This window comes from Asterias amurensis, chromosome 11, assembly GCF_032118995.1.
Source record: "Asterias amurensis chromosome 11, ASM3211899v1".
Taxonomy (NCBI): Eukaryota; Metazoa; Echinodermata; class Asteroidea; order Forcipulatida; family Asteriidae; genus Asterias; species Asterias amurensis.
Genome location: NC_092658.1, coordinates 3,977,249 through 3,999,467, shown reverse-complemented (window position 1 = coordinate 3,999,467; position 22,219 = coordinate 3,977,249). Strand labels below are relative to the sequence as shown.

The window sequence follows — 22,219 nt, the reverse complement described above, 5'->3', positions numbered from 1 at the left end:
CTCCACTCTGCTCCACCTGACAAGCAGTAATTTTGTGAAATTGTACCAAAATGCTCTTCAAAATCACGTTCAATGACAAAAGGGGTTCATCTTTCGTTTTAATACAGAACTATTACATTTTACCGTATGTTTCATGGTTTTCCTTGCTTTGAATGGGTATTTCTGTGGCGTTGTTGACTAGTGTATTATATGCACGTTTACTTTTTACTTAACAATTTGTATGCAGTTTTATACGCCTGGTGAGTGTAATTTCATGTTATGTTCTTCACGTGAAAAATAACATTATTAAATTGTGTGGCCTACGTTATCTTCGAGGTACGTCCTCAACATGCATAAAATAACGAATGTGTGAAAATTTTGATTCAATTTGTCATCGAAATTGCAATCGGCCTGTATTTTATTTTTAGCCTACGTTATCATCGAGGTACGTCCTCAACATGCATGAAATAACGAATGTGTGAAAGTTTTGATTAAATTTGTCATCGAAATTGCAAGAGAATACTGAAAGGAAAATACTTTTATGCACAATATTTGAGTGCTTTCAGATGCCTAAAATAAAAATAAAAGACCTCAGGCCTGAAAAAAAAAATACGTTACTTCAGAGGGAACCGTGTCTCACAATGTGTTATAAAATGTTTTTATCAACAGCTCTCCATTGCTTTTTACAAAGTAAGTTTGTATGTAATAATTGATTTGAGTAATTAGCATTAGTGTCATGCCTTTATTTGAGTGTACAGGGATCAAACACCAGCCAAAAGGACCATTCGGTATCCATACCGTATAGGCCTATAACCCTGTGCCCCGAAGGCAGTAGCCTTGCTCAAGGCAGTCGAATTATTCACTCCGAAAAAAGACCGCCGCTGTATAAAAACCCACCCGTATTCACTGTGCGTAACATCGCACGACACGATGCTCCCGTACACTATCCGCATGCGGAGGCCGTCAGGCCGACAGCCTTGTAGGGTCTGTGTTGAAGCCACTGACCTCATTACCATAGTAACCGAAGAGTTCCCACGGTCAGTTCATTACCATAATGCCCGCGAAAGACGAGACATGTTTACACCACACACGAGCATGATAGCAGGGTCCAAAGGTCGTGATAAGGGAAGTGCGTGATTGGACGTCAAAATGAATAATTCATTTGCCTCACTTCCTGTGTTGTCTGATAGGTCTGACGAACGATATACATATTCATGAGCTGCATACTAGCATATCCGAGAGCCCCCCCCCCCCCCATTTTCGTCCACTTGTGGAAATTTTTCAATACAACACATTAAACCCGGAAGTTACAGACCCGACAAGGCTGTCGGCCTAACGGCCTCCGCATGCGGTTAGTGGTACGAGTGCGATGACTTGTGTGAACAGTATTCGTACGATGTGACAGTGTGTATACGGGTGGGTCATGCGGTGTGATCGCACACACCATGCACAGGGTATACGGGTGGGTTTACAGCGGGGTCTTTTCGGAGCGAATAATGCGACTGCCTTGAGCAAGGCTACGAAGGCAGTCGAGTCCCAAGGCATGCCCGTTTGCGCGGCCCGGTTGTACGGGGTAATTTTTGTCATGTACATTAGAATTGCCTCACAAATTGCTTTTTTGTTTGTTTTAATGATTTCCCTTTTTGAAACCTTTTAGAGAAAGAAAATTTCCCATTGAAAAGCAATACGACAGTGGCAATTTTGATGTACAGAAAAAAATTGCAGAAAAAAAAATTCGCAAAAAAAGGGGGGGGGAAATATAGCGAAAGTCTTAGAGGTCACGTGCGGAGAGTGTTGGAGGTAAGTGCGCGCCTATGTGAACTTCCTCCACGGTCGAACTTCTTGACCACTGAAGACCATCCTTTTGAAGTACACAATTAATTTTGAAGAGCGACGGAGCCATAATTGTCATCTCGCTCTCGAGTGATTTAAAGTGTTCAGTTATTAACATTTTAAATGAAGTGTCAGTTTCACTGTATATTTATTTATTTTTCGACTTGGAAGTAAGTTTGTGTGTGTGAATAAGATGGGCGTTTAACAAGGCTTCATTATAGCCTTCATTATATGCAGAGCCCGAATCTACAGGCAGGTATATGGTAAACTTGATTAATACTGCCATATGTTTGGTTCTGCGTCAACATTGTCCGTATAATGTTGAGTTCATGGGACTTCACATTGATTTCCCCTTAAAAGAAATCATTGGCAGATTACCCCAAAAAATCACTGCAGAGACTGTAGTGTTAAATTGACTCTCCAACACCGACACGGTGTTGGTTATCCCCATCATACTATAATATAATTGGTGAGGTTTAAAGGCAGTGAACACTATTGGTAATTACTCAAAATAATTATTAGCATAAAACCTTACTTAGTAATGAGTAATGGGGAGAGGTTGGTAGTATAAAACATTGTGAGAAACGGCTCCCTCTGAAGTGGAGTGGTTTTCGAGAATGAAGTAACTTTCCATGAATTTGATTTCGAGACCTCAAGTTTAGAATTTGAGGTCCCGAAATCAAGCATTTTAAAGCACACAACTTCGTACGTGACAAGGGTGTTTTTTTCTTTCATAATTATCTCGCAACTCCGACGACCAATCAAGCTCAAATTTCCACAGGCTTGTTATTTTATGCATATTTTGAGATACAGCAAGTGAGAAGACTGGTCTTTGACAATTACCAATAGTGTCCACTGGCTTTAACACCAAGATAATAAATTTAAAGGCTTTGGACACAATATTGGTAATTTCTCAAAATGATTATTAGCGTAAAACTTACTTAGAAAGAGGTAATTTCCACTCAAATATTAAAAGACTGCACACCTGGAGCCCCTTTAAAGTATCTACAACAATTTGTGCTTTTTCTGTCAAATTGTTCTCTCGAAACTTCAATGACCAATTGAGTCAAAATGTTCAATGGTTTGTTATTTGTGTGCATGTTAGGATAGACCAAGTGAGAACTGGTTTGGTAATAACAAAACGTGTCCGGTACCTTTTTTCAACTATAGTTTGAAAAACCCCAGTTTGAAAACACCCCAGTTTGAAAACACCACAGTTTGAAACAACCCTAGTTTGAAAACATCACAGTTTGAAAACACCCAGTTTGAAAACACCCAGTATAAAAACACCCCAGTTTAAAACAACCCTAGTCTGAAAACACCCAGTTTGACAACACTCAGTTTGAAAACACCTAGTTTGAAAACACCCCAGTTTGCAACAACCCTAGTTTGAAAACAACCAGTTTGAAAACACCCAAATTGAAAACACCCAGTTTGAAAACACCCAGTTTGAAAACACCCCAGTTTGAAAACACCCCAGTTTGAAAACACCCCGGTTTGAAAACACCCAGTTTGAAAACACCCCAGTTTGAAAACACCCCAGTTTGAAAACACCCTAGTTTGAAAACACCCCAGTTTGAAAACACCCAGTTTAAAAACACACAGTTTGAAAACACCCAGTTTGAAAACACCCAGTTTGAAACAACCCTAGTCTGAAAACACCCAGTTTGAAACACCCAGTTTGAAAACACCTCAGTTTGAAACAACCCTAGTTTGAAAACATCCCAGTATTTGCAGTGGATGGGCCTTTATCTCTACTTATTTCAATGTCGTCGTAAATATTTGTATACACAATATAGATATTGAAGTAGCCCTATACGGACCCGTGTGATAATCGCATTAAAAACTTACTTGGATAGAAAAACATTAGCTTTCAATAGTACGAAGCATTTTGAGAATGGAAAACAAAATAAGTTGTTATCCCCAAAATTTGAATTTGGGAAATGTATCTATAGGCCCTTTAGATAATTTTCTCAGATTACTCCGATGCATACACTATCATTCCGGATTTTCAACGAAGTCTCCAAAACACTACAATTTTTAGAAATGGAATGATCGCAACATGTCAGTTTTATTAAATCTACATTAATTAGGATTGGTTAATCGAATGGTTAAAAACAAGCTTTGCAAAGGTATAAGTCCCCCTTTACCCATGGATAAAGGCTTATCATGTCATGTGCTTGTAAAGCCTGTCAAAACTTTACAGATGTCCACGTAGGCTGGCCATGCATGCAACATGCCAACTGTAACACCATAATCAGACTAAGCACTTCTCGCACGGACTCGAACTTCCGGCGGAGCGACGACTGGAACAGGAGACCACGTGCGCGAACAGAGTGGCGATTATGGGGAGGGTTGGGGTTAGGGTTAGACTTGATTCAAAGTCCCATTCTCGTGTGAGAGGTCCCTAAGCATATCACCCATAACTTACTAGAAACAGCCCGTAGCATCCGCCAAAAACTATGTGGTCCCGAGAATGCATGCGAAACAGGTTGGGGAATTCATGCAGAGCATCATGCAACAATAGTTTTCTGGGGATGTCACGAGATTGAGACTTGAGTCAAGTCTAGGTTAAAGGCAGTGGACACTATTGGTAATCACTCAAAATAATTATAAGCATAAAACCTTTCTTGGTGACCAGTAATGGGGAGAGGTTGGTGGTGTAAAACAGTGTGAGAAATTGCTCCTTCTAAAGTGCCATAGTTTTCGAGCGAGAAGTAATTTTCCTCTAATTTGATTTCGAGACCTCAAGTTTAGAACGTGAGGCCTCGAAATCAACCATCTAAACGCACACAACTTCGTGTGACAAGGGTATCTTTTCTTTCATTATTATCTCGGAAGTTCGATGACCGATTGAGCTCAAATTTTCACAGGTTTGTTATTTAATGCATATGTTGGGATACAGCAAGTGAGAATACTGGTCTTTGACAATTACCAATAGTGTCCACTGCCTTTAAGGTAGGCGAAGTGTGGTCTTCATTTCCAGTCGCTTGGAATCGCGGCTCTCAAAGCCAGGAAGGCCTTAGGCTATAGGACTAACATGGTAAAACCTTATCGAATTGTTTATGCGTGCGATTCGGGTACCATTAGCAATGGGTTGATGAAAAATAGACCTACTTTCTCAAGTTTCCTTTTTGTTTCAATGTTAATTTTACAAACAAAATTAAATAGCATTTTACAACATTGTATTTTTTGCATTTTCAAGAATTTTGTGAGAATAGAATGCAAAAAGAAGATTTGATTTCAAAGAAAAATGTATATTCTTCGTTCGATTCTTTTTTCTTGTTATCGACACGCGCGAGACATGCGCACAAAGGCTATAATTAAGAAAGAAACACTTAAACTCGCCGAGAGTAATGTGCAATACGAATCTCTTTTAATAGTTTCAAAACAATGCACTACAAGTTTAAGTGTATCTTCAATGTCCAAAGGGAACTACAATGTATCAATTAAGACATATTATATACAAAGAGTTCAAACTTTAATAGGATCATGATTTTTTAAATAGTATTATAAAGAGATACAACATATCACATTTTTTTCAATTGATTGTCTCGTGTCACGTCTCTTGGATCCATTTCAAATCATGACTTTGCCGTCTTCATTCATGTCCGACTAATACGACCCTGCAGCATTGATTATCCATGTGGATTGTTGATTGAATTTGTACAAGTTTTTTTTTGTATTTGAGCCTCACTGACAGAGATACATCCGCCAGCTTAGTGGAAAAGAACTTGCCTGTAATAGGAGTAAATGTGAATCGATGTATACTTCTATAATGTGGTTGCGCTTTATTTGTTTGTCTGTTTGTTTGTTTGTCTGCTTTGTTTGTTGGAGTGTTTGACCTGATTATAATTTATACCAAAATTGCCTGGATGACGGAGACTACTCATAAATGTTTTTTTTGTGGTTTTTGTGTGTCTTTTTGCTTGTTTGTTTGTTTGTTTGTTTGCTTGTTTGTTTGTTAGTTGGTTACAAGTTATAAACAAAGTAATATAACATTCTGTGAACAAATATCAACCAACAAGGTGCTGCAAAAAGAAGGACATTCATGTAACAAAATAAGAACTACAAACACCGGAGACATATTTACTGTACACTGCCATAATCAAATGGGTTAACACAAAATAATGTTGAGTCATTTATGAGCAAGGGTGTTTTGGGGCATCATTTTTTTTTTGAACGTGGTTGTTTTATAGGAACATAACGAATGGGAAAATTATTTACTTTAATTAAATATTGATTAGAGCTGTTGTCCATAATCGTCCGATCCGTAGTTTCTAAAAACAGAAAACACAAATCGAAATAATTAGTTCAACGCGGAATTTTAAAAGCCCTTAATACAAATATAAAAAGACAGTTTTGTTGGAGGTAATTATAGGATTTACTGTTAATTTTTAACCTGTAAAAGCAGCCTATTTCAGTTGTTTGCATTTTGTAATAAAGCGATTTGACCTCCTCATGTGAAATGTCATTGATTTTATTTTTTGAGGCACGCCTAACAAGCCATGCGTATTCGGCTTTCATTTTAGAGTATAAAATGCGGCAGTTTAGAATAGTACAGTCGGATTTCGTTATGAAGAGCATTAGTAAGAAGAGGTTATGCTTTTAAAGAGTATATTCTTAAGTCCTAAATCTTATGCTTTCTGTTTCATGTTCTCTTTTAACAACGTTAAAGGAACATGTTGCCTTGGATCGGTCTAGTTGGTCTTTAAAAAGCGTTTGTAACTGTTTGTTATAAAATGCATATGGTTAGAAAGATGTTGTAAAGGTAGAATACAATGATCCACATAAACATGTTTCGAAACTGCACGGTTTTCCTTTTACCTCGTCGACTAACACGGTCGGTCATTTATGGGAGTAAACTTTCCGACTTTTTGACTCCCATAATAGTTCGCACAGAAAACAGAAAACCACGAAACCAGAAGCAATTTCCCACTAAAATATTTGAATTGAATTCGAGACCTCAATAATAATGCGTTACTTCACGATGTTTGATTCTATCAAAAGCTCTTCATTGCTCGTTGACCAAGTAAGCATCAACGCTAACAAATATTTTGAGTACAATAGTGTCCAGTGCCTTGAACGCGGTTTTATAATCGCATTACGGAAAACCCCCGTTGTTTTACAGTTTTAAGTTTTGCGCGAATTTACAAAACAACGCGACAAAGGCCGCTGGGTAAGAAATGACCAGGTTAATCTAAAGTAATGCGTTTTCAGGCTTCCGGAATATCACTGTTGATATAGGAGAATCTGACCATTAAAAGCATTTAATTACAAGCATCTGCGTTCAAAAGTCATGGCCAAGTCTCGGTGACCCTCTTTTAAGAAGGCCATGGTGTCTATTTTTTGTGAAGAATTTTAGGACAGATACTGATCAGTTAAGCCTACTAATGGTATCTGAATAGTTAATGAAGTTCCTAATATCATATTTGACTTGAGCCTGGCAGTGAGGGTGATGACGTCACTCAGATTAAAAGACGCGCGTATACGTGCGAGTGTGGTTTGGCCTCGCCAAAGTGTCCATTAGCAGAATTCTATTTCTGCTGTTTACCGTAATGGTAAATGCTAGCTAATCCGCGATAACCACACAAATATGAGTGACTGAACAAATCAAATGCATGATGACTATGCCTGCGCGCCTAGAAATGTTCTGCTTACTTGAGAAATCATTGTGAAATATACCTTTATGCTTACGCACATTTTTCTGCCGCAGTAAGCACACACATTTGCTTACCGGTATAAACAGCTTTATGAAATTGGGCCCTGGGCTCCGGGCCCCGCTGAATTTTGAAGGGTGGTGGTAATTGTTTGATTTATTTGTGTTCTATCTATACTGCTTTTTTTTCTCTTAATAAAAACCGCACAAATTATTGAGAAATAAAACAGAATGGTGCATTTTCGGTCTTCTGTGTAATCTTTAGAGCTGGGTTAGCCTGGGACAGGTTGTGTGGTTTCCTCAGTCTTTACCCTTTTTGAGAATTTGTTTTTACATTTTGGTCAGATCAAGGGCATACATCATATAACGTCAGAGCAAAATGTCTACAGAGTGTAGACAATTATTCTCCAGTGGTTTTTACACATAACATACACAATCAATAGAGTGCATGCTATGTTACAACCATTATAATTTTACATCTTTTAAAAAAGAAAAACTGGTAAGGTGGCAAAAACATTATCCACTACACGGTTTTTAACTGATACCCCATTCAATATGGTTTAACATGAAACACTTGCTAAACAGTTTTTTCCGCTTAGCATGGTTCTATAGGAGCTCGGATCCATGGCCCAATTTCATAGAGCAAAAATATTGCTTGACACATCTCTGCTAAGCAGAAATTGGCAAGATACCAGTCATAAAGTTGTACATGGGACATGGTAGTTAAGCTGGTAACCTTATTCTGGTTAGCATAATAGTGTTGTGCTTAGTTGCCTTTTGTGCTAGCAGCTCTATGAAATTGGGTCTATAACTCAGCGTTTAGTATTACTCCCTTGAACGTGACTATCTCTGCGGCGTCTGGTGCGTCTACCGCAGCACACAAGATTCATAAAGGCGTCCATGTACAGTGGGTTGGCTATGGCGTAGCAGAACGGGTTCACGGTGCTGTTCATGTGTACAACAAACACGCTGGTCTAAAAAGGAACGAAAATAAAAATACAAAGTCATCTTGAGGAAATGGTATTACATTTTCAAAATAATTACGACATGGGGGTTAATAACAATAATCATCATCATCAGATGTACATGATCTATCGCTGTCCTTTATCGCAATGCATTTACAATGACCTTAATTACTATTCCACTATTTTGAACATATTGTCCCCTGTCTCAGTAACAGTAATGAATGATTATGCTTATTTTTTACCATGAGGAAAGAGGCTAATTTTCCTTCAAGCCTCGGTTTAATTACATTGATCTTTGAATGTGAGAAAATCAAGATTGCCGCACCATGAAGGTCTATAGAATTAGTACTGATGACCTCTCGTTATGTTTGTGTGTGCTTAGACTGGTATAGTGGGCATTACTTAAAAGCACTGGACATAATATTTGGTAATCACTTTAAAGCCATAGGACCATTTCGGTTCCAAGGTCCTAAAAAATAAAAATTCACAGATTTACAAATGACTTACAGGGTTTACAGAAGGCAATGGTAAAAGACTTTTCTTGAAATATTATTCCATGAAATGCTTTGCTTTTTGAGAAAACAACAAAACAATATAAATTCTCGTTAACGAGAATTACGGATTTATTTTAAACACATGTCAGGACACGGAGAAACGCGCGGAAACATGGGTGGGATTTTCCTGGTTTTCTCCCGACTCCGATGACCGATTCAGCCTAAATTTTCACAGGTTTGTTATTTGATATAGAAGTTGTGGTACACAAAGTGTGGGCCTTGGACAACACTTTTTACCGAAAGGGTCCAATGGCTTTAAAGGAACGTTACAGAATTGGTAAGAAACAAAAAACGTCAAGATTTTCAAGATTTTTATTTACATAAAACTTACACCATCTAATGACGATAGTAGAAATATCCCTTGAAATATTTCTGTCTGAAATTTCATATTTGATGAGAAATAAATAATCTAATTTCGCGTTTGGGGTTTATCGCTCAGTGAGCGTTTTTATTCATTTTTGCTTTGTCATCGATGCAATGCAAAATTTGTTGTGTTTTTTTCACTATTCTCTCGTGACCCAGATGGCCTATCGATCTCAAACTTCTACAGGTTTGTCAGTTTATGTGTATGGTGGATTACATAAAGTTCTTACACTGCCAGCACCCTTTTTGCTAGCAAAACCAATTATGTAATGTTCCTTTAAATATTATAATAAATTAGCAAACAAATTACTTGGTATCTAACAACGAAGACTGTTGACAAAACAATGTTAGAAACGACTCTCTCTGAAAAAAAAATATATATTTTTAAAGGATTTGGGTACTTTTTCAAAATGTCCATAGATTTACATTAAACTTACAGCGTTTGAAGATAATGATAGTGGAAAGCTTCCCTTCAAATCTTACTTACTAAGGTGCTGTAGTTTTTGAGAAATGAGTAAAACAATGTCATGAAAATCTGTTTGTAAATGATTAAAATAATTTTCGTCTCATGAGACGAAAATTATTTTCATGACATTGTTTTACTCATTTCCCAAGAACTACAGCACCTCAGCACAGAGTATTTTCAGGGAAGCTTTCTACTATCATTATCTTCAAACTGTGTAAGTTTAGTGTTAATCTGTGGACATTGTGTTTTTTGTCCTACAAAAGTTACACAGACCCTTTAAGAAGAGGTAATTTCTCACTGAAATAGTTGAATCTGAGAAAGACCTTAGGCCTCAGGCCTTCCTCGTGCATCTGAAAAACACAAATTTGTGCAACAAGGTTTTTTATGACAACTTGAGCACAAGTTTTTACAAATTTGTAATTTTATGCATATGCTGAAATTCACCAAGTGAGAAGACTTTTCTTTGACAGTTACCAAAGGTGTCCAGTGTCTTTATCTCGGCGGGGTTTGATTATTATCATAATCCAACGCAAGGTTGCCAAAAATTTGTGTGTTTTTTTCCCGCGCGTGACTCTCGCGTCACATCATGTTTACAAAAGAGCCATGTATTATTTTGATGCGGTTCCTTTTTAATCACCGATTTTTAATCACTCAATTCAGCCGGTCGGTTGCAATGTCACTTTCAATAAACCTTTCGATTAAATTCATCGAGCGCACAGATCTTTTAGAAACAAAATTGTTAAGCGAATGTTTGAAATAAATGAAATGAGCCTGGATTTCCTGCAGGCACGAATTTGTACACAATCCAAAGGAATAAACCAATAATTACCTTACATTTTACATTACACTGGTGACTTTGATCGACTTTTGATGTGAATAAAGGGGCATTACTCCAAGCTTGCTGTTATTTGTTTGTACAACTCTTGAATTTACGTGGAAATTATGACGCACTGAAAATATAAATCATCATCTCGCCTACCAGGAAATGATATGGAATGTACAATGTACACGGTCATTCATTTTGTAAGCATGGGTTAGTTGTCTATGTACTGTTGTGCATCGTTCATAATATTTAAAAAAAAAGAATCTTTTCTCTAAAACTGCATTGAGGCTGTCTCTAAAAATGTTTTATACAATCGTCAGCTTTTCAGTGGTCTTCCTTCTTGTAGAAGAGCAATTTACCAAAAGTATACCCCAAGTGCCTTTTAGTGAACAAACCGGACTTAGGTGGGCTGTGCTGCAGTGCTTATAACGACATTATTCATATTTAAATTAAAAACATAATCATTATCGTTCCAGTCTGATAATTTTGAAAACTTAAGTCTATCTTTGTGATGAGGCACTCCAGCGTGTAATCCTCCAAGCATCATCTCACTTTTATGATACGAGACATATTTTTATAATAATACTAATAATTTTGGGGGCTAATCTTCCTTACTCGCGCAGCTAATTAAGAGCTGAATTGCGGAAGACGCGGCTACAACGTGTCCGAGAAGCAGGCATGCAAGGGGTGCCTCTGGCTGCCAGCCACATCAACCCATTAAAAGGCACACAAGATGCAGGAACCCCTCCCTATGCGCAACTCAAAACGTAAAACAGCGAATAAAATATACTATAAACAATATTGTTCAACAAGAAAGATTCAAATAATGAGTCTTTTAAAGTTCCTTGAAAATCTAAACAGAGTCAGCTTGCGGCAAACAACGAATTTATAGTCGTTCAATAATGAAGTCGCAACTATGGCGCATTAATGAGCCTATATAGATACGCACAACACAAAACGTAAAACAATCAAAACATTGTACTAAAAGCAATTGTCCCAAAAGAACAAATGTTAACAAAATACGAGTCTTGTAAACGTCCCTTGAGAGTGTGAAGAGAGCCAGCTTGGCAAATATGAAGAGGTAAAAGTCGTTCCATCATAACGAACGTGCAATGAAGTGGGGGCGGGGGATCTTTTATCGATCGTAGGACTGATGTTTGACCAAACACGTTTTATTAAAGACAGTGGACACTATTGGGAATTGTCAAAGACTAGTCTTTACAGTTAGTGTATCTCAACATATGCATAAAATAACAAACCAAATTGAGCTCAATCGGTCGTGGAGTTTGCGAGATAATAATGAGAGAAAAAAACCTTGTGGCACGAAGTTGTGTGCTTTCTGATGCTTGATTTCGAGACCTCAAATTCTAAACTTGAGGTCTCGAAATCAAATTCGTCGAAAATTACTTCTTTCTCGGAAACCACGTCACTTCAGAGGGAGCAGTTTCTCACAATGTTTTATACCATTAATTTATACCAACAATTACTAGTAATCAAATAAAGGCAGTGGACACAATTGGTAATTACTCAAAACAAGTTAATCAAACAAACTCAATTGATGGATAGATGTTGATAGTTACAACATTGTGAGAAACGGCTCCCTCTGAAGTAACGTATTTTTTTATGAGAAAGAAAATTTCTCACTCCAATAATAACTACTTCATCATAAAGCTCTTTTATTACGCATCTGATGTGAAGGACACATAAACTGTGTGCACCGAGGATGTTTTTCCTTTCATTTTCGTTCTCTTGCCACTCCAATTAACAATTGGGCCCACATTTTCACTGATGCGTTATTTTAAAGGGAAGGTACACGTTTGGTAATTGTCAAAGACCAGTCTTCTCACTTTTTGTATCCCAAAATAAGCATAAAATAACAAGCCCGTGAAAATTTGGGCTCAAATGGTCATCGAAGTTGCGAGAAAATGAAAAAAACACCCTTGATGAACGAATTTGTGTGCTTTCAGGTAGGAATAAAAGACTTCTGGCTAGAAGTCTTTTATTGTTTGAGTGAGAAATTACCTCTTTCTCGAAATCTACGCTACTTCAGAAGGAGCCGTTTCTCACAATGTTTTATACTGTCAACAGCTTTCCATTATACTCGTTACCCAGTAAGTTGTTATGATGATATTTGTTTTGAGTAATTACCAAACGTGTACCTTCCCTTTAAGCATAACATGTTTTAGTACACCGAGTGAGATTACAGGGCCCAATTTCATGGCTCTGCTTACCGTAAGCACAGAATCGGCGCTTACGGAAGCAGGGAATTATGTGCTTACGGCAAGCGTATTTCATGGGTTAGCGGCGAATTTTGGCATGTGCGCGTGCGTACTCCGTGTTACTATAGGCATTCTACGCTTACAAGGCTAGCGCAGAAATTCGGCGCTTGCACGTAAGCGGGGAATCGTGATCGTAAGCGCAGAATTCGGCGGTAAGCAGAGCCATGAAATTGGGCCCTGGTCTTTAACACTTACCAAACGACCAAACGTGACCTATGCCTTTAACCCGTAGATCTTGAGTGACAGGCAATATTTTTAATTAAATCACCTGGCGATAGTCATAATATCAAAAGTGTCGTGCCAGAGGCTGAACTAGCAGTCAAGAATCCATTTTATCTTGTAATATAACTGGACATTTTTTAAGTATTAAAGGAACGTTACAGATTTTTGTTGTTGCTAACGAAACAGTTTTGGGCAGAGTAATATTAGCAGTTTGTGAATCACGTCCAATTGGTTCGATCATCACATAGGTTCAGCGATAATGGGAACGTCAACTGGGTAATATTCTTAATTGTTTAGAGCAAACCGGAAACTGGAGGTCAAGTTTTTTTCTTTAGTTTTCTTCGTTAATTTGTTGAATTGATTTTACTTTTCTGTTTTTAATCACTTATTTTTACATTCCCAAGAACATATTCACTTTTTAGAGTCATAACTTATGTTAAACTAAAATTATTGACAGAACAAAATCTCCCCAACGTAAAACTCCATTAGGTTGGGACCACAATGGTCCCAGAAGTTCAATTTCTCGCGAGACTTGCACAGTCTATTACCAAACATGTATAGTGCCTTTAAGCACTTTATTCCGTGTCAAAGAGAGTCACGAAATTGGACCCTGATATCGGGCACTGACAGTTGCAAATCGACATACTACTTTGTAATTGTATTTTACAATATTAATAACGACACAAGTTTATCCAAACCAAATGAAATGAATCCGAAAAACGTTGCAACTAAAACGTGTCCCATCAGCCAGACCCCGGATTCCCAAATATTCCGTATGGTTGCTCGGATCAATGGGACATCGTGTATTAATGTCTCATGCAATTATTTGCGATGTCGTAAAACAAAAACTCGCATTATAGCTTTGCAATAATAGTTGCGATGTTGCAAATATTTGTGCAAATATTTGCGGTGTTGTAAATAAAAACAATAATACTATCGAAACTATATCTATCCTTACTTGGTGTAACCAAACATTATTGTGCATAGCATAAAATTACACCTGTGAAAGTTTGGGATCAAGTTGGTCACCGACGTTGCTTGAAAATGAAAGGAAAAACACTCTTGTCCCATATAAAGAGTTTGTAGTTGTTTGCTTTCAGCTCAGATTCGACAATTTAACCCCTGTCTCAAAAAACTACTACTGCAGAGGCAGTAATTTCTATGTTGTTTTTTTTTGTTTTGTTTTTTAATAAACAGCTCTCCAGTGCTTTTTACAAAGTAAGTCCATGGTCATAAACTTGTGTAGTAATCACCAAAGGTACACGTTGTCATTAAAAGTTGTTGATACCTTTTGTGGATCACGTTTTTGGCCGTGAATGAAGATTCATTAGTCGTCAATTTTTCGAGAGAAAAAGACGTGAAAATCACAGAGCAATGTTTTGCATGAAAGTCACGTAAATCTGCTGTAGGCCTACGTGCTAAAATAATGTCCGTCCCACTTTATACTTCACAACAAACTACAGCACCCCAGCAATTAATGTTTTAATGGAAGCTTTCCATCCATCATTGCCTTTTAAGTATTAACGTAAACCTGTTGACGTTTGAGTTTTGGGTCTACAAAAAGTACCCAAACCCTTAAAGCAATTATACACTTTCGGAACAGAAACAAACAAAAGTTCACAGATTTACAAATAACTTACAGGGTTTACAGAAGGTAATGGTGAAAGACTTCTCTTGAAATAATATTCTATGAAATGCTTTACTTTTTGAGAAAACATTAAAACAATTATCAATTCTCTATAACGAGAATTAAGGACACGACATGTCATGACACGGCGAAACGTGCGGAAACAAGGACGGGTTTTCCCGTTATTGTCTCCCGACTCCGATGACCGATTGAGCCTAAATTTTCACAGGTTTGTTATTTTACATATAAGTTGTGATACAAGAAGTGTGGGCCTTTGGACAATACTGTTTACCGAAAGTGGATTTAACATCTATTTGGACAAAACAACATACCTGATACAAAACAAGTGGCAAGCATGTCGGGCAGAGGCTCTGTATAAGCACGATGATAGACCATGGTATCGAGGATACCATAAGCACAATGAAGATGAGGGTCAGTGTACGAGTCGCTCTGTTGCTTTCCTTGCTGCTCTCTCGGTCTTTTCCCACCTGTGGATTGGGCTGAGGGACGGGGGCCGACCTGGTGCTACCGACCTCGGGTGTGGTGAGTGTTGACGGTCTAGTATTACTTTGAAGTTCTGGTTGCTGTTCTTCGCTTGGAAAGAACCCCGGGTTTTCATGACCTAAGTTCTGGTTGCTTTCAATGTCGGTGTTATGTAAGATCTGTGGGTTGAGATTTCGGTCTTGAGATGAAACTTCCACGCTTATGTTCGGGACTTTTTCATCACCCGTCACTGTCGGGACTCTGCTCGAGCTCGTGCTCAGCTCCTGCAGCATCACTGGACCTCTGCGTTGGGTACTCGCGCTCCGGATGACCATGTATATGCGCCAGTACAGCACAGATGTTATGGGCAAGGGGATCCAGAATAAGACAATGGGGGCCAAGATGGTAAAGAAGAAACTGTCTTTAATGTACTGAGGAAAGCACAGACCGGGAGTTATGCGACGTTCACTGACAAAGTACGGCCAGAGAATAGTGTACGGTAACCATATGAAGAACGGGATCGCGTACGAGATGAAGATCATGGCACTGGCGTGACGCAACGTGCGTTTTTGCAGGTGCTTCAAGGGTCGCGATACGGCCTGGTAGCGATCGACGGCCAGGACGAGGATACCCAATACAGTGATATGGATAAATGCATGATTAAGATACAGGTAGATATCACAAAGTGCTTCCCCGAATGGCCAGTTCCCAAGAACCCAATATATACTGTACATGGGCATAGTGAATGCTCCTGCAACCAGGTCTGATATAGACAGACCTACGATGTAGTAATTGGTGTAGGTGCGTAAGCGACGCTCGGCACAGAACGCATACAAGACAAGGAGGTTGCCCATAACAGTGATAGTCGATACCACTATACTCACAACAGCAATGATTATCTTTCCCGTATCCCAAATTAAACCAACATCTTCGTCATGTTGCCGAGGCACCTCAAAGGTTCCGTTGACGTCATTGTCACCGTCGTAAAATGTGTCATTTTGTGTCATGGTTAAACTCCCCTCAAGCGTTATCCATATGTCGGTTGTCATCATATCTGATGGGAGGCCCTGGAAAGTTTGGTTACCAAACCCATGTAAAGACATCGTTGGAACCCCCAAAAACAAAACAGTTCCCCGCGCTAAAAACGTACACAGTGCACTGAACGACTTCAAACGCGTGTGTTCATGCAACGAGTTTCGTTCTAGCTTTACAGTAAAGGCCTACACGTTAGAGGCCTATTGAACTCAAGTCACTTACCGAGCTAGCCTTGTCATTGGCTCCTATACTTTGCCCTGCTTAATAATTATTATCTCTACTCTTACAACGGCTTACCCCGTATTTCTGTCTCGGGGACACGGGGGAGCTAGGGAGGGGGGGGGGGGTTCAGGCATTATGGGGGGGGGGGGGGCAGAACCACGTCTTGTAATGGTTGTACGCATCGTGCCTGTGTTTTATTTATTTTTCAGGGGAGCATAATCGTTTTGTTTTAAGGTGCTCTACATTATCTACATGTATTTTTTCTCGCATAAATTTGAAATTATAAGGGGGATTTCAAACGTTGGTTGGTTGGAAAGCCTCAGGTTTGCGGTAGCACCATATGTTAAATCTCTTTATGAGAATAGTGTTGGTTCTGAAAAGGAACCGGTGAATGACAACTCAAATTTTTTTTTAAGGAAGTAAGCTCTGATGGTGTTCCAAAGACGACAGCTCGCGTCACCGTCGCCGTCGCCGTCGCCTCCGGACTCTTCAGATAGGCCCTATCGAAACGTTTCAGAATCAACACTATATATTCAAAAAAGGTTTACAAAATAACAGTATGATATCGCAAACATCACCTAACTAAGTGACGCGGTTAGCCTAGAGACTCAATTTGTTTTACCACTTCGTCAAGGACTCGGTCAATGAGTACATCACAGCCTTCACAATCTTTACAGGCACTGGCCACCAATTGATAATGTCAAAGACCAGTAGTCTCATTTCGTGTATCCCAACATATGCATACAAAAAAGAATCTCTGAAAAATTACTTTGCCCTGCTTAATAATTATTATCTCTACTCTTACAACGGCTTACCCCGTATTTCTGTCTCGGGGACACGGGGGAGCTAGGGAGGGGGGGGGGGTTCAGGCATTATGGGGGGGGGGGCAGAACCACGTCTTGTAATGGTTGTACGCATCGTGCCTGTGTTTTATTTATTTTTCAGGGGAGCATAATCGTTTTGTTTTAAGGTGCTCTACATTATCTACATGTATTTTTTCTCGCATAAATTTGAAATTATAAGGGGGATTTCAAACGTTGGTTGGTTGGAAAGCCTCAGGTTTGCGGTAGCACCATATGTTAAATCTCTTTATGAGAATAGTGTTGGTTCTGAAAAGGAACCGGTGAGTGACAACTCAAATTTTTTTTTAAGGAAGTAAGCTCTGATGGTGTTCCAAAGACGACAGCTCGCGTCACCGTCGCCGTCGCCGTCGCCTCCGGACTCTTCAGATAGGCCCTATCGAAACGTTTCAGAATCAACACTATATATTCAAAAAAGGTTTACAAAATAACAGTATGATACCGCAAACATCACCTAACTAAGTGACGCGGTTAGCCTAGAGACTCAATTTTGTTTTACCACTTCGTCAAGGACTCGGTCAATGAGTACATCACAGCCTTCACAATCTTTACAGGCACTGGCCACCAATTGATAATGTCAAAGACCAGTAGTCTCATTTCGTGTATCCCAACATATGCATACAAAAAAGAATCTCTGAAAAATTTGACTCAACTGGTCATCGAAGTTGCAAGAAAATAAAGACAGAACAAAATACCTCGTTGCACAAATTTGCATATTAAAAGGCTTCAGGTCTGAAGTATTTCAATGTTTGAGTGTGAAACTATACCTCTTTCTCAAAATGTTACTTCAGAGGGAGCGGTTTATCACAATGTTTAATAGAAAATATCAACAGCTCCTCATTGCTTGATACCAAGTAAATTTTTATGCTAACAATTATTTTGAGTAATTGCAAAAAGTGTCCAGTGCCTAATCAATGATGCACTAAAAATGAGCTTCTATTGTGTTCAACGTAGTTTTCTCCCCGTCAAGGTTACCATAAATTTTCATCACTTTAGTGATTTGTTAAATACTAATAAAAGCTTATTAAAGCTTAGTTATTTTCTGATCGAAGTTTGCCATTTAAGAAATATTGTAATTAAGGGACTGTGAGCCAGTCATATTTCTACGAAGCCCTCCCCCCAATCAATTCCATTAGTACGTCGTGAGGAGAGCAACAAGTGTATGCCTGTTAGTCTTTATGGGTACTCATCCGGTGGCTTTAAAGGCATAATAATACCTTGTTTTATTTTTATTTTTACCGATCGCATGCTTTAATCCTATATAAATTTAGATGAAGGCCTATGCAATTTTCAATTCAATTCAAGAATACATTTATTTCCATACTCTAATCAAATATAAAGCAGTGGACACTATTGGTAACTACTAAAATAATTATTATCATAAAACCTGTCTTGGTTACAAGTATAGGGGAGAGGTTGATAGTATAAAACATTGTGGGAAACGGACTCCCTCTGAAGTAACGTAGTTTTTGAGAAAGAGGTAATTTTTTCCTAAAATATTAAAAGACTTCTAGCTAGAAGTCTTGTATTCCTATCTGAAAGCACACAAATTCGTCCAACAAGGGTGTTTTTTCTTTCATCATTTTCTCGCAACTTCGATGACCGATTGAGCCCAATTTTTCATATGGCTTGTTATTTTATGGTTATGATGGAATACACCAAGTGAGAACACTGGTCTTTGACAATTACCAAACATGTATAGTGCATTTAAGCACTTTATTCCGTGTTAAAGAGAGTCACGAAATTGGACCCTGATATCGGGCACTGACAGTTGCAAATCGACAGACTACTTTGTAATTGTATTTTACAATATTAATAACGACACAAGTTTATCCAAACCAAATGAAATGAATCCGAAAAACGTTGCAACTAAAACGTGTCCCATCAGCCAGACCCCGGATTCCCAAATATTCCGTATGGTTGCTCGGATCAATGGGACATCGTGTATTAATGTCTCATGCAATTATTTGCGATGTCGTAAAACAAAAACTCGCATTATAGCTTTGCAATAATAGTTGCGATGTTGCAAATATTTGTGCAAATATTTGCGGTGTTGAAAATAAAAACAATAATAATATCGAAACTATATCTATCCTTACTTGGTGTAACCAAACATGATTGTGCATAGCATAAAATTACACCTGTGAAAGTTTGGGATCAAGTTGGTCACCGACGTTGCTTGAAAATGAAAGGAAAAACACTCTTGTCCCATATAAAGAGTTTGTAGTTGTTTGCTTTCAGCTCAGATTCGACAATTTAACCCCTGTCTCAAAAAACTACTACTGCAGAGGCAGTAATTTCTATGTTGTTTTTTTTTTTTTTTTTTTAATAAACAGCTCTCCAGTGCTTTTTACAAAGTAAGTCCATGGTCATAAACTTGTGTAGTAATCACCAAAAGTACACGTTGTCATTAAAAGTTGTTGATACCTTTTGTGTATCACGTTTTTGGCCGTGAATGAAGATTCATTAGTCGTCAATTTTTCGAGAGAAAAAGACGTGAACATCACAGAGCAATGTTTTGCAGGAGAGTCACGTAAATCTGCTGTAGGCCTCCGTGCTAAAATAATGTCTGTCCCACTTACTTCACAACAAACTACAGCACCCCAGCAATTAATGTTTTGATGGAAGCTTTCTATCCATCATTGTCTTCTAAGAAATAATGTAAACCTGTTGACGTTTGCGTTTTGGGTCTACAAAAAGTACCCAAACCCTTAAAGCAATTATACACTTTCGGAACAGAAACAAACAAAAGTTCACAGATTTACAAATAACTTACAGGGTTTACAGAAGGTAATGGTGAAAGACTTCTCTTGAAATAATATTCTATGAAATGCTTTACTTTTTGAGAAAACATTAAAACAATTATCAATTCTCTATAACGAGAATTAAGGACACGACATGTCCTGACACGGCGAAACGTGCGGAAACAAGGACGGGTTTTCCCGTTATTGTCTCCCGACTCCGATGATCGATTGGCCTAAATTTTCACAGGTTTGTTATTTTACATATAAGTTGTGATACAAGAAGTGTGGGCCTTTGGACAATACTGTTTACCGAAAGTGTATAATGGCTTTAACATCTATTTGGACAGAACAACATACCTGATACAAAACAAGTGGCAAGCATGTCGGGCAGAGGCTCTGTATAAGCACGATGATAGACCATGGTATCGAGGATACCATAAGCACAATGAAGATGAGGGTCAGTGTACGAGTCGCTCTGTTGCTTTCCTTGCTGCTCTCTCGGTCTTTTCCCACCTGTGGATTGGGCTGAGGGACGGGGGCCGATCTGGTGCTACCGACCTCGGGTGTGGTGAGTGTTGACGGTCTAGTATTACTTTGAAGTTCTGGTTGCTGTTCTTCGCTTGGTAAGAACCCCGGGTTTTCATGACCTAAGTTCTGGTTGCTTTCAATGTCGGTGTTATGTAAGATCTGTGAGTTGATATTTCGGTCTTGAGATGAAACTTCCACGCGTATGTTCGGGACTTTTTCATCACCCGTCACTGTCGGGACTCTGCTTGAGCTTGTGCTCAGCTCCTGCAGCATCACTGGACCTCTGCGTTTGGTACTCGCGCTCCGGATGACCTTGTAGATGCGCCAGTACAACACGGATATTATGGGCAAGGGGATCCAGAATGAGACAATAGGGGCCAAGATGGTAAAGAAGAAACTGTCTTTAATGTACTGAGGAAAGCACAGACCGGGAGTTATGCGACGTTCACCGACAAAGTACGGCCAGAGAATAGTGTACGGTAACCATATGAAGAACGGGATCGCGTACGAGATGAAGATCATGGCACTGGCGTGACGCAACGTGCGTTTTTGCAGGTGCTTCAAGGGTCGCGATACGGCCTGGTAGCGATCGACGGCCAGGACGAGGATACCCAATACAGTGATATGGATAAATGCATGATTAAGATATAGGTAGATATCACAAAGTGCTTCCCCGAATGGCCAGTTCCCAAGAACCCAATATATACTGTACATGGGCATAGTGAATGCTCCTGCAACCAGGTCTGATATAGACAGACCTACGATGTAGTAATTGGTGTAGGTGCGTAAGCGACGCTCGGCACAGAACGCATACAAGACAAGGAGGTTGCCCATAACAGTGATAGTCGATACTACTATACTCACAACAGCAATGATTATCTTTCCCGTGTCCCAAATTAAACCAACATCTTCGTCATGTTGCCGAGGCACCTCAAAGGTTCCGTTGACGTCATTGTCACCGTCGTAAAATGTGTCATTTTGTGTCATGGTTAAACTCCCCTCAAGCGTTATCCATATGTCGGTTGTCATCATATCTGATGGGAGGCCCTGGAAAGTTTGGTTACCAAACCCATGTAAAGACATCGTTGGAACCCCCAAAACAAAACAGTTCCCCGCGCTAAAAACGTATACAGTGCACTGGACGACTTCAAACGCGTGTGTTCATGCAACGAGTTTCGTTCTAGCTTTACAGTAAAGGCCTATACGTTAGAGGCCTATTGAACTCAAGTCACTTACCGAGCTAGCCTGGTCATTGGCTCCTATACTTTGCCCTGCTTAATAATTATTATCTCTACTGTTACAACGGCTTACCCCGTATTTCTGTCTCGGGGACCCGGGGGAGGGAGGGGTGGGGTCAGGCATTTTAGGGGGGGGGGGGGGCAGACCACGTTTTGTAACGGTGGGACGCATCGTGCCTGTGTTTTATTTATTTTTCAGGGGAGCATAATCGTTTTGTTTTAAAGCCATTGGACACTTTCGGTTCAGACAAAAAAATAAAAGTTCACAGATTTACAAATAACTTACAGGGTTTACAGAAGGCAATGGTGAAAGACTTCTCTTGAAATATTATTCTATGA

The 22,219-nt window shown here is 39.1% G+C and overlaps 2 protein-coding genes across 2 annotated transcripts; both read right to left on the bottom strand.

Annotated features, from left to right (window-relative positions):
* Positions 1-5,281: 5,281 nt before the first annotated feature.
* Positions 5,282-16,374, bottom strand: LOC139944239 (muscarinic acetylcholine receptor M2-like). The gene is made up of 2 exons (XM_071941213.1): positions 15,103-16,374; positions 5,282-8,445 (listed from the first exon to the last, which is right to left on the bottom strand). Exons 1-2 carry the CDS (start codon positions 16,354-16,356, stop codon positions 8,284-8,286), a joined length of 1,416 nt encoding a protein of 471 aa, XP_071797314.1. The 5' UTR covers positions 16,357-16,374; the 3' UTR covers positions 5,282-8,283.
* A 3,162-nt stretch (positions 16,375-19,536) lies between these two features.
* LOC139944124 (muscarinic acetylcholine receptor M1-like) lies at positions 19,537-21,725 on the bottom strand. Its single transcript, XM_071941087.1, has 2 exons — positions 20,472-21,725; positions 19,537-19,548 (listed from the first exon to the last, which is right to left on the bottom strand). The coding sequence occupies exons 1-2, from the start codon at positions 21,723-21,725 to the stop codon at positions 19,537-19,539; spliced, it is 1,266 nt and encodes a 421-aa protein (XP_071797188.1).
* Between the last annotated feature and the right edge of the window lie 494 nt (positions 21,726-22,219).